This window comes from Megascapheus bottae, chromosome 8 (genome assembly GCF_031878675.1).
Source record: "Megascapheus bottae isolate mThoBot1 chromosome 8, mThoBot2.hap1, whole genome shotgun sequence".
Taxonomy (NCBI): domain Eukaryota; kingdom Metazoa; phylum Chordata; class Mammalia; order Rodentia; family Geomyidae; genus Megascapheus; species Megascapheus bottae.
Genome location: NC_143516.1, coordinates 62,281,273 through 62,296,815, shown reverse-complemented (window position 1 = coordinate 62,296,815; position 15,543 = coordinate 62,281,273). Strand labels below are relative to the sequence as shown.

The window sequence follows — 15,543 nt, the reverse complement described above, 5'->3', positions numbered from 1 at the left end:
GGTGCTCTACCACTTAACCTACACCTCCACTCCTAGCTTTTTGCTGGTTAACTGGAGAGACGAGTCTCACCTGGTTTCTGCCTGGGTTGGTTTCAAACCACAATCCTCAGATGATAACCTCCTGAGTCGCTGGGATTATAGGTGTCAATCAGGATAGAATGGCTTGTGCACACTCACCCTACCCCTCTTCTTACTCTCCTGTCTGAAGCAGCACCATTCTTCATGTCTCCTTCCTTCTGCTTCATTTGTCCTTATTGAACTTATCATTTTCTGATACTATGAGAAAGTATTTTTATAATGAAACATGGTTATTTCCTTTATTTTGTCTGCTCCTTCCTGAGAGAGTGAGTTATGTGGGGGCTAAGAACTCTGCCTCACTGTCTTACTGCAGTGGCTGTAATGCTGACATGTAGTAGCTGTTCAGTAAGGAACTTTGTGAAAATTGGTGGCCAGTGGGAGTCTTCATCAAGATCTATCTACTGTAATTTTATGAGTGGCTCATAGTAACCTAATCATGACTGCTTTTAGAGATTTTTTTTAAAATGGACAGGTAGCTATTTAAGTATATTAACTATGCCTCAGATCCCTACTAATCTCCTAACAGTGTCAAAATTCTGTGGTCCTATTTTCTAGGAATGCTACTGAGTCTGGAATTATATCCCCAGGATATAGGAAATGAATGTGAAACTAGTGCTAATGGTTCACTGTAGACCTAAATAGCCTGTTTTCTTTCTAGTCCTCCTACTGTGGTTTAATTCTACTTAAATTTCTTTAATGCTGTGTGCGTGTGCGTACATGCGTGTGTGTGTGTGTCTCACATATACCTACAGAAAGTTTCTCTTTAGACAGAAAGCATTGTTAGAAAACTCACTTGTGTTTTCTTCTCTCAGTGGTCCCAGATGCAGCCTCCACCCATCCACTGGATGCGCACAGCTGGAGCATGAGCACCAGGGAGAGAGTCGGCCCCTTCCTTCCCAACCGTGGAAGATCCATGGAGAATGGTGATTGTGGGAACTTCACCATGATAAGCTTTATGTGGTGGTTGTCTGGGGCTTGAACTCAGAGCCTGGGTGCTATCCTTGAGCTTTTGCACTTAAAGCTAGCACTCCACCATTTTGAGCCACACACAGCTCCACTTCTGGCCTTCTGGTAGGTTCGTTGGAGGGAGAAAAAGAGTCTCACAGAATTTCCTGCCCAGGTGGGCACTGAAACACGATCCTCAGATCTCAACCTCCTGAGTAGCTAGGATAACAGGTGTGAGCCACCAGTGTAAGAACCCAATGTTAGATTTTTTTTTAGTTAAACCCTCAGCCCTTTCCTCAAATTAGATGTAGCCTGTGCTAGCCTCACCCCCAGTCCTGAAATTGCTTGTACCTCCAGTGGCATAAGTGGAATGCCCCATGTGTTATCTCTGAGGCCCAGGGACAGCTGCACAAGTGCCTCCATCCCTAATGGCACCAGCAGGTAACCTTATGATACTGTCTAGGAAAATTCCTCATGAAAATGGCCCATAAATCTGCTTAAGAGAGAGGAATGAAGGAAACGGAGCATAGCTACCTCATTATTACCTTTACACTTAGCTTGCAGACATTTTAGCTTGTCACCAGGAAATTCCAGAAACAATAAAAAATTGAACAGTCTAGAATGTGAACCTTGTTCTGCTTGATAGTCGATAACTGTTACCAAAATTGTTGTTTTGCTTAATGATTTATGACATATACATGAGTTGTAATTGCTTTCACTAACGACTAATTTCTGCTTCCATAACTTTGCTTGCTTGCGTGTGCACACCACCTGTGCATGGTCTTTGCCTTTATAAACCCTGTCCAACTAGGGTACAGGGCTGCCCGTTGTTATAAGACTTCCTGAGGAGTCCAGGACAGTGCCTGTATGGATGCTGCAGCGTGAGTGATCAGAGCTGGGCAAGGAGAGAATGGATGCTGCTGTCTGGTGGGCAGACACATCGGCACTGCTGCTAAACACCCAATGCGTCTACGGACTCCTTGCAAAGAGTTCTCCAGGCCTCGTGGTCAGCAGTGCTGCTGAGGCCTAAGAACCCTCATCTGCCAGTGACAGACAGGAACCCAAAGCAGGAAAAGTCAGCCCAGTGGCTATCGCCTGGGAGCGGAAGTGAAGCCGAACTAGTTAAGGCTGTGAATCATGGCTACACCATGAACTCCAAAGCATCAACATGTGCTTAACAGAGTGACACTGCAAGATCAAAGCCACTGGTGGCTCAGGAGACCTACTTCCGCCCTGCTGGGGGACACCTGTTTTGGTGAAACCCAGGAAAGGCACCAAGGCTGATTCACCAAATCCTAGCCAAGGGACAAGCGGAAATACCTACAGGAAACAGGGATGGAACACTCCGGTGTTTGAGGAAGAGGATGAGGTGCTGGCAGGGAGGGCCCACGCCAAGAGGCTCCTCAGGCGGCAGGGACTGGGGCAAATCTGGGCAGTGAAGTGGGAGTGGAGGGGGCCGGGCCACGACGGGAGGCAGGGGAGATGGAGCAGAAAAAATAAAAAATTGATGCCCAGCTCCCTCCAGTCCCGGCTTGGAGCCCAGCAAGTCTCAAACCTGCTCCATGAGAGGAGAAGCTGGGCTGCGTTCTGTGGTCTCATTGAGTGTGTTCCTGCCCCTGCTCCGGCAGATAGGAATATGGCGAGTGAGTCTGTGTTCTTACCAGGATACCAGCGAGGTACGAGTGTGTGGTAAAGGAACGCCAGTGCCAGTGTGCAGGTGTGGGTGCGCATGCAGGAGAACTTTAAATAGGATAATCACTCTTTCAACAAGCATCTATGAACATCTCCTCTGAGTATCGAACAGAAGGCTCCATATTTTCAGTTTTTTAAAAGACTCCTTTCAACAAATCCAAGAAGCTCTTTACAAGTTTATTTCCTAGGATTTACAACAGTTCCAGGGGAACTTCCTCCCTGCATTCACAGACAGATGGGTCTGGGTGAGCGAGCTGAGGCAGAGCACATCACATTCCGACGCTTCTCTCCATGGGAAGTAGACACCGCTTCTGTCTTTCACAAGCCGACCCTGGGCTTTCAGATCCATCGGAGTCAGCTCTTCTTACCACAGCGCGTGTGCGCGTGCACACACACACACACACACACACGCGCACACGCACACACACACACAGATGAGTAAACTCAACTCTTCCATGCAGTGCTCTCACTCTGCAGCTCTGGTTCCTCCTTTGCATGGGATGCCCACACATCGAAGGTTCTCCTCTGTGTATGTGGGGAACAGGAATGCCCGAGTTCCCTCTGTCACATCTTCAGAAAGGCCACCTGGAAAAGAAAAGCCCATCATGCTTTGCTGGTATGATGTGATGCACAGCAAACCAGAACTGGGTTAAGTCTGGTCAATGAGGCACTGATTCAAAAGAAAAATGACTGTAGAATCAGACACTATATTTTATACCAAGAACCAATTAGTCTTTTTATTTTCAAGTGAACCACGGAGTGGTGATTCCTGTGTACTTTAAAGAAGAAAACAACAGCGTTTTAATTGACATTAAAGCTATATTGTCACAAAGTAATCCAACTCTCTTCCCCATTAGTTGATGCTGCTGTTGTGGCCCTGCAGGAAGCAAGGCTGAGGGCTGTAATGACAGTGGCAATCACTCCAGTATCTCCTTATCACAGGCCTACTGTAATCCCATGCAATTGTATTTACCAGGTTTGTCAGTAGCAATTCATCTAAGACCAATTGCTGTTTGAAGAAAATCTGAGTATCTAGGGGTGATATGGGAAATATTTTCCAACGATGAATGAGGTCCAGCTCCAATGCATCTAATTTCCCAATGGTTTTAGTAGCACAGTTACAAATAAGTCAATCACAAATGTTAGGAAGTTTTAGTTTGGGGATGACTATGAATTGGGAACGGAGCTAATTTCGGAAGAGACAGACACAGAAATCATGACGGGAGAGTGAGGGGGCTCAGGAGACAGATGCACACTTTGCACTTTTGGGGGTGTGGAGAAGGTTGTCCTCTCTTAGGAAGGCTGTGCCACGGGGCCACCGCATGACAAATACGTGGATTTAATGACTTGTGCTCAGGGGAAAGGAAAGAAAGTGCACAGGGGCTGAAAGCCAAGGGCTTAATGGTGTGCAATTCTGAAGGACATCCCTCGCTGTCCAGTCTGGAAGGAGAGCAGGGCTGTGTTTCCACACCAGCCTCTTGCTGAGTTTCTGTGAGAGTTCTGCAGTGGAGCACCAGGCTGAAGGAGAAAGGTGACAAGGCCACAGCAAAATGGGAACCGTCAAGTGACACAACCATCAAGGGCTCAGCAGTGATCAGAGGAGACGATGGTTATGAAAGTCCAGGTCTCCTTCCTTATCTCAGTTGATCTAACAGAAGCCTCTCAACGAGGGTCAGATGGGAAGGGACTAGAAAAAGCCAGCCGAGATGGATCTGCCTGAGTCCTGTTAGGAAATAGCGGCCAAACTCTGGCAAGAGGAGCCTAGAGCTGCACGGGCCTGGCATCAGGCTCACAGCCCCCACTCCCACAGGTGACATGCTTATTATACACAAAAGGTTTCCAGGGAACTTACTACTTCAGAGGAGAATGCCACTTCTTACATTAAAAAATAAAAAGTCAATGGATTCTTGTTGGGAGCAAGAGTGGAATCAAACTGTACTTTGATTTGCATCAGATAATTGCTTGATTGTCTTATTGTTTTTTGGCCTTCTCCTGTTCAATTGATCTGAGATTTACCATATGAATGTAACCCCCAACAGTTCCCTGATTAACCATCTGGATGTAACACCTGGCAGTGCCCTGGTCTCAAGAAGGGATATAAGCTTTGAGTTGAGAATAAACGAGGCGTGGCAGTTTTTGCCTGGGCTGTAGACCTCCCGGACCCGATGTGTTTGTCTCTCTTCTATTTTTTCCAGTCCCTGCCCCCTATTTCAGGAACCCCAATTTGCTGCCGGTAGGCCCCGGCAGATTCTTATCTCTCTCTCTCTCTCTTTTTTTTTTTTTTTTGTCACTCATGGGCTTTGAATTCAGGACCTGGGTGCTAGGCTAGTGTTGAGCCACAGCTCCACTTCCAAATTTCTGGTGGTTCATTGGAGATAAGAGACTCAGGGGGTCAGGAGTATGGCCTAGTGGTAGTGATTTCTCAGTACATACACAGAAAAAGTCAGAAGTGGTACTGTGGCTCAGGTGGTAAAGTACTAGCCTTGAGGAAAGCTCAAGGACAGTTGTCAGTCTCCTGAGTAGTTAGGGTACAGGTGTGAGCTTCAGGCACCCTGCTCATTATCTCTTTTGTTAACATATTACCAAGAGCAGCCTCTCAGCACAACGTTAATACTAATAAATACCACCATAAATTTTAGCTCTGGAATGAGACTGGGGACCCTCAACTTGGGGTGATTCCATCTAGCAGGAAGCATTCAGTGGGTGTCTGTAGGAATGCTTGGTTTCCAGCAACCAGGAGGGATCACCACTCATTAAATATCCTAAAATGTACCGGGCCACCTCCCCCATAACAAAGAAGAAGCATCAGCACCCAAATGTCAACTGTGTTGATGTTGAAGAGAGTGACTGGAAACATAAACTTTGTTCTCTGGCTGGCTGTTGGCCCCATTTAACCTTTTCCCACATGCAAGATGGGAATCAAAACAGGACCTGCCCAGATTTAGTGAAAATCCTCAAAGTTTACTAAGCTTATTCTGACTCCATAGCATTGAAAGGAAGCTCTTTCACTCAAGCTTGGCGCTCTACCACTTGAGCAACAGCTCTACTTCCTGCTTTTTGGTGACGAGACGAGACGAGAGTTTCAAGGACTTTCCTACTGGCTTCCTATTGCAATTCTCAGATCTCAACCTCCTGAGTAGCTAAGAGGCTACTCAGCTCCCAACTCTATTTTTTTTTTTTAAATCTAGCTTTTAGTTTTGCCTGCCATGTATATAAATTTTTAGGATTCGATAACAATGTCAACAACAAAACTGCAATCACCACCCAGAACAGGTACAATACGAGTGCATTTTTGTTGCTTTTTATTTAAAACAGTGAGTTAACATCTTTGAAAAGCTGATTTTTGTGTTTTATAGCTTTTATCCATGACAGGAAAAATAATTTCTTCCTCTAGCATTTATTTTAAAAGAGGATAATTTTATACCACTATACAGAAAAAAGAACCTTTCTCTCTTTCCTTCCTCTTTTTTTCTTTCATTTTATTCCCCAAAGTACAACTTTTACAAGGTTCCAGATGTAGACATACATCGCTGCCTCACACTCTGTCGGTGGTTCCATTTCTGGAATGTACAGTTACAAAGCACAAATAACCTATTAAACACAAGGAAAGAGGCACTCTTTCTATGACTGTAAGACCTGACTCGGAATTCTAGGTACCTGGGGAGTGAGTAAGATGTCTAAAAATAATCCTCATGCTGTGAGTCAACTGAGAACAATGTTCTGAAATCATAATAAACAGTGATGACCCAAGTGATGGATGTAGCGTGTTGAAGGATGCTATGTCTCCACAACACTTGGGGTGTTGTAGATACATACGTGTAGCACGTGAAACATTTAAAATTATTCCTTGGTCTTAGTTAACAAAGCCACACAGTTAACTTTTTAGTTGTTAAAGGAGATTTGGAATTTCAATCAATACAGAGATGGTTGGCTGCCTGAGATAACATTTTCATTTTTTTAAAGGTGTGCAAAGTGTTCTAGGGTTTCCTAATAAACAAGACAGATAAAAATATAAAATACTCGAAAACTTGCATTTCCTTATTATAGGCTTGAGAAAGGATTCTGTACAGCTTATGCAAAGGCCCTTTTAAAGAGCATTGTTAGCATTAAAACAGTTCTATTTTTTAACTTTTTTAACAGTAATGTTTTTGTCTAGATATAGCTCATGTTCAAAGTTTTGCCCTGCAGTAGATTGTCTTCACAGCACAGATAAACTATAAATTATAAAATGCAGCTTCTAGGGTGCAAGATTCATTTATAAAATAAAGAATTCACTATAAATGTACAGACAAGTTTTTTTTTTAAATCTGATTGTTTTCTAGCACTTATCAAATATACTTAACACCCTAAAGTAACACTGGGTTTTAGCAGCTGTCACCCACAAATTCAGTAACACTGACCTGGCTAGACCCTGCTTCCAGAGTTGGGAGGGTGGGGACAGCAGGAGGTCTTAGGCACTCCAGGACAAGAGCTCCCCGCATGCCTGCCTGCATCCATCCTGACCGAAGACCAACAGGAAAGAAGGTCCACACACGTTAACCTGGGAGTAGGGTGCAGAGCCACCAGTGAGCTCATCCCAGTAAGATGGCATGAGCTGAAGATGGATGTCAACATCTACTGAGGAACAATACAATGCTCTTAATGACTGGACGACAGACTTCTGAATCCCCTCTGAAGGAAGTACTTACTACTCTAATAGGGATTCTGTGATGGCAAAGGGAGGCAGTAAAATCTGGCATGGCGCAGAGTTTGTTTGGTACACACTTGCGCCACAAAAAGATGCTGGCTTGCTGAAGGAGTGGTGGGCCAACAGGACAAAGTGAAGCAGTCCACAGGGGAGGCCTCCTAATTCCAAATGGGCAGTGATAGGTGTTTACTTAACAGGGGACACAACCGACTGGCTGTGAGGATGCTGAGCAGTCTCCCGCCGGCTTCTGCCCTCATTCCACAGGGATGAAAATAAGTGGGGAAACAAAATAAGTGGGACAAATTATCTAGAGATTAACTTAAATCTTTACCTTGGATTTTTTTTGCACATTTGCCTTTATATATATTTGATATTATTATTATTCTAACTTCACACAGTGCCTAAAAAACAACAACAACAAAGAAAAACCTCTTCTTTCCCTATCTTGGAGTTCACTTTATATGGTCAACTGTACAGCTACCGGGTTACTATGATTCTCTGCTAAGAAAATCCTAGACATGTACTAATGATTACAACTGAGGGGAACCACAGCCTATATTTCTTTGGGTCTGGCTTACTTTATTTAATATAATTCTTTCCAAGTCTTTACATTTCCTTACGAATGTCATTCTTTCTGATGGAAGCATAGAAATCCATGGTGTACACATACCACATTTTCTTGATTAACTCACCTACTGAGCGCATACTACTATTCTCCTTGGGGAATAGATAATGCTTAGCTGGCTTCCAGGAGGACATCCAGGATCAAAGTCACGAGTGACACTTCCACCATGGGAAGGAGGCGAGGGGCACAGAAAGGTCTGAGGATGTTCTCTGTCCATCTCTAGAAGCCGAAGAAAGCATGGACCCACGCCTCAGCCACTGAATCTGATTGTAGGTTTTAACAAGTGTGTTCGGGGCATCAGCTCTGAACGATGTCTCTTAGGACGAGCAGACTGGAACACTGCAGGCTCCAGAGACAGAAAAACCATGAAGAACAAGCAGTTCTCATGCTCCCAGTTATGCAAAAAAAAAAAATTCAGCATCTTGACAAACAGCAGCAAGCCCATGGGGCAAGTGTTACATGCGGCAAGAGTCTCTGGGTATTGCATAAAAAGGTACTGCCTCAAGCACAACACATATTTATGAGGAAGCAACCATACTGTGTGAGTGGTGTGAAAATGCAGGATGTAAAATAGTGCTACCTCAATAAATACATGCTTACAACCTATTTTAAGTCCATTTGTTTTTTTCTTCCTGTGGAATAACTTGGCACAAGGCCATGGCGCTACTGCTGCAGGTCTGGCCTAGTCTAGTGTGATGGTTCCTGCTAGTAATGCGCCTCTGAGCAAATATATTCTATCAATGAACACTTTCCACTGTTTGAGGAAAGGAGACTTGATCAAGAAGACTTCCACAACACATAAAAGAAGCCACTCTTATCCCAGAAGTCCTGGGAGCAGGGAACAAAAAATAGCTTTCCATAACAGATGGGTAGCTTCTGTCATCTAAACAGATTTTGGTGGTCATTCTGAAATTGCTGTTGGCTGTAAACAGTAATTCTTCTAATAGAGGTGCAAACAAGGGACCACTTCATCCAGAGGGTGTGCATTCTGCCCACTGTCAAGGCTGGAGGCGGGCTGACAGCCTGGTCACAGATTTTACTATCTTAGTATCATAAGCACATTTTCTTTCCTATTAACTTACAGTAAAGAATTAGGAAAGAGTCCCCCATCTTCTAGAACTCAAAAAGCCACAGCAGAGTTTCCAAACACAGAACAGACATTCCATGACTGAATATATTTAAACTGAAACTCCTACTTTAACATTTAAAAAAAACATGAAACAGGAAAAATGCAAGAAGAAACAGGTGCTGTAGTAAATATTTTGATCTATTTTGCCTCTTTATCATGTAAGAACTGTTTTCATATTAGTTATACGTGCACAGCTTTAGATACTTTCCCATACTGCTTCATAAGTTATTATTCTTATATTAATTCCTGCACAACAGTCTACCAATAACAATTTGCTATAACCCTAAGTGGCTCCACACTCTACTGATTAGTAGTAATGAAATAATTCTTGCCTTGTTTACAGATTAGTTTTTCTATATGTTGGGTTATTCCCATAGGAGAGAGTCCCAGAAATAGGTTCTCTCGACGGAAAGGTATGCATATTATTACAATTTAATGCACTTTTCCCCCAATGAGTATAGTTCTCTTCTAATTAGTGCTAATTTATTTTTTAATGATGTGTTAATGCTTTTGTCAGAGTTTATTTAATTGCTGTAAGTGTAAACATTCTCAAATGTTTGAGTTCCCGTTCTTTTTCCTTTAGATGTTTTGGTCTTGTGCAAATATCACTAAATCCATACTAAATTCACTTGAGTTAAAAATCTAATTGTACTGTGTCCCCAGATTATAAGTGAGGAACTGAGGTTCAGAGATAAAAATCTAATTGAATTGTGTCCCCAGATTATAAGTGAGGAACCGAGGTTCAGAGAAGTAACTTTTGCTCATGGCCAGAAGCTAGTAATAATGCTGCATATTGTAATTAAGTCTTTGTCTCTAAGCCTGACTAATAATAGTCATTTCATCATAAAAGCTACCTTCCATCTATTTACAGGGAGAGAAAATTGCTGTGGTAATTTACTTTGAAGAAGAAATCTATATTATTCCAATTGTATGTATGTGTGCCAGTACTAGAGCTTGTACTCAGGGCCTCAAGCTCCTGTTCAAGCATTTTTAGCTGCAAATTCAATTCTAGCTTTTTGCTGGCTCACCAGCAGCAAGAATCCCCAGGGTTTGTCAGCTCAGGCTAGCTTTGAACTATGATCATCAGATGTCATCTGCCTAAGTAGCAAGGGTTACAGTTAGGTGAAAGCCATCAGGGCCCAGCAAATATTTCAAATTTTGAGCTCTAACATAATAAGCTATAATCTCAAATTATAAGTGACATAAGACACCCTCCCTATCTTATAAAGACCTTGTTTCCTTTCAAATTTATTGTCAAGAGCAGAAAGAAGAGTTAGAATGACAAATGAAAACCCTCTTGTAAAGAGAAATGATTCTTTGCTTAGAGGAGAAAAAGAGACAACAGGATTGGGAACCTGGCCTAAAACCTTAGAAAGAAATAGTGAGTTCAGAAAGCATCGTAAGTCATGCTGACAAAGTGGAGTCAGCTCAGTTAAAAAAAAATATAGATATGACTTGGAAAAACTCAACTAACAGTTAAGGATTGATGAGAGAGAGGAATCAAATTGTAACCAGATGTTTATGTTTTTAGCCATTTGCCAGGCAGACACTGCTTTGAAAATATAATGTGTAATCCATGAAAATCTTGCAAAAAGATGCTAATATGGGCCGGGAGTTTGGCCTAGTGGTTAAAGTGTTTGCCTAGCATGCATGAAGACCGGGGTTCAATTCCTCAGTACCACATACATAGAAAAAAGCCAGAAGTGGTGCTGAGGCTCAAGTGGTAGAGCTCTAGACTTGAGAAAGTCCAAGGACAGTGCTCAGGCCCTGAGCTCAAGCCCAGGACTGGCAAAAAAAAAAAAAAAAAGATGCTAATATGTCCATTAAAAAAAAAACCCAAGTAGTTTTTAAGTCTATTATTGGGTGGAAATAAAACAGGAATCATAAAATCATAATTAAAACTATTTTAAAGGAAGGGTAAAAGAATCCCTTTGAAGATTTTGTAAGTAGAAGGGACGAGATTAAATCTCCCACGGGCAAAAGGGAGTAAAGGGAACAGGAAGTGGTTTCACCAAGAGCTGACTTCTTACTTTAGACTCCAGGGAAATACACAATGCAGGAGGTACTTTAGTACACAATTGTTCCTAAAGCTTTACTAGGTCAATGAGGCATAGGGCTGGGCCTTGTTGTCTTACCTGTAATTCCAGCTATTAGGGAGGCAGAGACAGGAGGATCATGGTTCAAGCCTGGCCTAGCAAAATTAGCAAGAGACCTGGTCTGAAAAATGAGTGAAAAGCAAAAGGACTGGGGGAAACAGCAGAATGCTTGACTGTCAAATGAAAGGCCCCGAGTTCAATCCCCAGTACAGGAAAAACAAAAGAAAAACAAACAAAAATACCTTGGGGCAGGGTAAAAGGGGTTCTAGGTGTTCAAACGGTAGGTTTACTTGCCCTTTTTGTTTCTTTTTAGTGTTGGTCCTTGGATTGAACTCGGGGCCTTGGTAATGTCCCTTAGCTTTTTCACTCACAGCTAGTGCTCTACCACTTGAACCACAACTCCAGCTTTCTGGTGATTAATTGGATATATGAGTCTCACACTTTCTTGCTGGGCTGGCTTCACTGAGATCCTCAGAACTCAGCCTACTGGGTAGCTAGGATTGCAGGGGTGAGTCACAAGCACCCAGCTTACTTTACCTTTTTTTTTTTTTTTTTTGACAGTCCTAGGGCTTGAACTCAGGGCCTGCGCACTGTCCTTGGGCTTTTTCCCTCAAGGCTAGAGTTCTACCACTTGTGCCACAGCACCACTTCTGGCTTTTCTATGTATGCAGTCCTGAGGAATCGAACCAGGGTCTTCCTGCATGCTAGGCAAGCACTCTACCACTAGGCCACACTCCCAGACCCTTAATTTTTTTTTTTTTTTTGTGGGTTGTGCGGTTTAAACTTGGCCTGGGTGCTGTCCCTGAGCTCTTCAGCTCAAGGCTATCACCCTACCTTTGGGTCAAGTCCCACTTATCGTTTTCTAGAGGTTAATTGGAGGTAAGAGTCTCCTTTTGTGCCCAGGCTGGCTTTGAACCTTGTACCATAATTATACAAAGGGGTTTCCATTGCAGAAGTCAGATTACAAATCTCTTGCTTCAAGGTCAAAGCCACCCTGCCAAAGTCCTTCCCATCTTGCCCCACCCAACCCCATCCCTGTCCTCCAGTTACTCGGGCCAATTTTCACACCCTGGGCACCAAAACCCGGGCCTGCAGTTATCAGCCCTATTCCCTGTGCTGTGCAGTGTATAGGTGTGGTCTTATGTACTTCTCACCTGTACAGTGCTTGACCTTGTCCTAGGGAGCTGGGCTAGGAGCTGGGGCGGGAGGGGGGGGGGACACCCCTCAGGGATGGCACCAAAGAGGATGCTGAGGACACAGAGCCCCTGCTGCAGATCAGCTGCTGTGCCTACTTCTAGCACCAAGACGACTCCCCGCCCACCAGTTCTGTTTCCTGGCTCTCAAACAGTATCCCAAGAAATACCCAGAGGAATCTTTCTGTCCAGGCAGCAGAGCAGGGCAAGATAGAAAAATACCACCTGAACCACACAGATTCAAAACAAAGACAATATACATGTCTCTTCTTCTCCACTAGGATGAGGAGCAAGTAGTGAAGCTCCGGAACCAGAAAAGAGAAATGGAAAAAAATCATCTTCCTCAATAGAAAGCTAACTTTAAAAAAAAAAACAACTAAATAAAGACAGTCCTGTGTGGGTAAAAGAAAAGAGGCAGCAGGGAGAAATAATTGCTTCCAGAAAAAGTTTTACCAAGAAACTCTCCAGGGCAGGAGCTGCAAAGGTATGGCAGGGTCTTGTGTGGGGACCAGTTCCTATTGTGAATTTGCTTGTCAGGGGAGCAAGACAGGGATGATTCTTGTGGAAAAGCCATGGATATTGGAAGGCTATCTCAAAAAAAAAAAAAAATCAAAGTAGCTCTGCATATTTGCCTGACTAATTAGAAAGAGCTTTGCAAACCTCACTAAGAGTAGTAAATACTCCCTAAATCTTGCAATGTGATAGATACAGGGGGAAATATGTACATACCTGCGTGTACATGCACATGTGCATGCATGCGCACATACACCCACAGAAAGGCATATTTCCTAATAGCTTTCATGGCTTTGATCCAATTTATTCAGAGAGCAAAAGGTTTTTCAGTCCCTAAGTCTCTTATGAAATTCTAGTTTACTATGGGGCTGTGGGTGGCAGGTTGAGATGTCCACAAATCAAGCATAAAAATAATTAAATCCTTCACAAAAGAAGAGAAATAACCAACACAGCGCTAAATACCACTGGGCATGGAAAATGCAAAAGACAATCACGATGAAATCTCCAGAACAGCAAACGTATTTACAACCTTCCACCCGCCTACCATTAGGTGAGTGCATGCTCCCCTGCCAGAGAGAGTCAAGGGCTGTGCATCTTGCAGGCCTGATCGCTGATTTAGGAGGAGTCCCACACACAGGAAGCGGAGCTGCGGCTCAAGGCGTAGAGTATCAGCCTTGAGCAAGAGTGTGAGGCCCTGAGTTCAAACTCCAGCACTAGAAATATACTTACACACACTCAAACAGAAGAATAATGCAAGTTAGATAAATATGCACTCTGGGATCCAGCAACTGCATTTCCAACAGTATCGAGCATACATCCACACCAAGAGCAAGCATGGAGCCTGAAGGGAGTTTGCCCAGCTGTGGAAGCCAGCCTGCAATGGATCTCTGTGGCTCTCTCTGAACCCATGAGAAGACCTGATTATGAAGTAAAAAGCTGACATGGGGGAGAGGGAGGAAAAATGATTGGAGAACATGATGTCAGTTTGCAGAAAACAAGTAGCTCCTGGGTAAGGCCACTACAGCTGAATTTCATGAGCATTTCTTCCTTCGGGGAATCTATGCCTCATAGATCAGCCTTTCCACCAGTGACTTCTAGGCTGTCCGTAATGCCGATCGCCAGCACCTCGACTGAGCTGGAGGCAGCCTGGAGGCAGCTTTTCCTATTACCAGGCTGAGCACCTCGGGCCCAGCAAGCATTATTCAGAACTGGGCCAGCGCTCCATCAATGGGTGGCCTCTCCTCAGCCAAGGACCTGGTCCTCCAGTTTTAATCAGCTGAACCTGAACCCAAGTCTTCCCACCAGCTGTTTTACAGTTTGAGTGGGGCCAATTAGACCTCAAATCAGAAATACCCGTCCCCCAAACCTCGCTCCAGTCTCTCAGCTCTCTTCTGTGCCTGTCTCTAACCTTCACACCGACTCTCTGGGATTCGAGTCTGCGCCCTGAAGCCCATTAGCTAAATTCTTCTGGAAAGCTGACAAGCTCTGGCACTCATTCCTGGAGAATGGAAGCAGATGCCCTCCTCTCTGCCCCCACCCCGCACCCTCCAAGCCTAATGGTGTCCACATTCAGAAAGGGGGGGCAGGGAGAAAGGGGCGCCTAACAACCTGGCTACCACCCCATGTTTAAATTGAACACAGGGTCTACCTCCAGAAAGCTACTTGTCAAGACAAGACACGAACCCTGGCGATTTTTAGTTCCTAGCCTGTGGTGACAGAGCTTTGGAGCCAACCTGGCCAGGCAAGACACTGAGGGATGGACTGTGGGCCTCTTCCTGCTGACTTTTAAACCTGCTCTTAGATACCAACTTCAAAGTGCCAACAAACACCAGCACAGACGGGTAATGGCATGTCCACACAGCAGGTTTGCAGTGAATGTCTGCTGACCGATGAGAATGAACCAACACTAAAATCATACAAACATTTATATAATTCAATTATACAACTAGAATCCAGGCTTACCACTTTTCTACAGGATATCACTGAAAATTACTTCGTTGAGCAACAGATTTTTTTTTTTAAAAAGGGTTTCAAAAAGCCATATAATGAGTGACTGTTGTCCTTAATGTACTATGTTATCTCTCATCTCTTTTGCCATCCCTTGGTTATCTCGTATTGTTACAATTTTTCATCTTCTTATCTGATATATTTTATATGTGCTTAATTGGTTATTTGAAATTGGATAGGGAAGGGGGGAAATCAAGATAAATGGGAGGAGGGTGGGAGGGAAATGGGGACCATGTCATGAGAAAGGGTATCAATGTTTGTGAAGTTATGCACCTTCTATCTGGTGAATATAATGTATCCCTTCTATTAATCACAATAAAAATTATTTAAAAAAAAGGTTTCATATTTTCAACCCCAATACCTTAATGTTATTAAGGTATTTGACCCCAAAGTGAATTCAGGACCAGGGCATTACTCTAAGGCTGGTGGTGTTCTACCACCTGAGCTGCAGCTCACTTCTCATTTTTTGCTGGTTAATTGGAGATAAAAAGTCTTTGTCACAGACTCTGCTGTCCAGGTTGGCTTCAAACTATGACCCTCAGATCTCAGATTTCTGAGTAGCTAGGGTTATGGCATGA

The 15,543-nt window shown here is 43.7% G+C and overlaps 1 protein-coding gene across 1 annotated transcript in view; it reads right to left on the bottom strand.

The window, feature by feature from the left end:
* Nucleotides 1-3,140: 3,140 nt before the first annotated feature.
* The window catches only part of Ube3d (ubiquitin protein ligase E3D), a 101,320-nt gene continuing 88,917 nt past the window's right edge, over nucleotides 3,141-15,543 (bottom strand). The window contains exon 10 of the mRNA XM_090337724.1: nucleotides 3,141-3,300. Coding sequence (XP_090193850.1) covers nucleotides 3,280-3,300 — 21 coding nt within the window. The 3' untranslated portion in view covers nucleotides 3,141-3,279. The remainder of the gene's footprint in view (nucleotides 3,301-15,543) is intronic.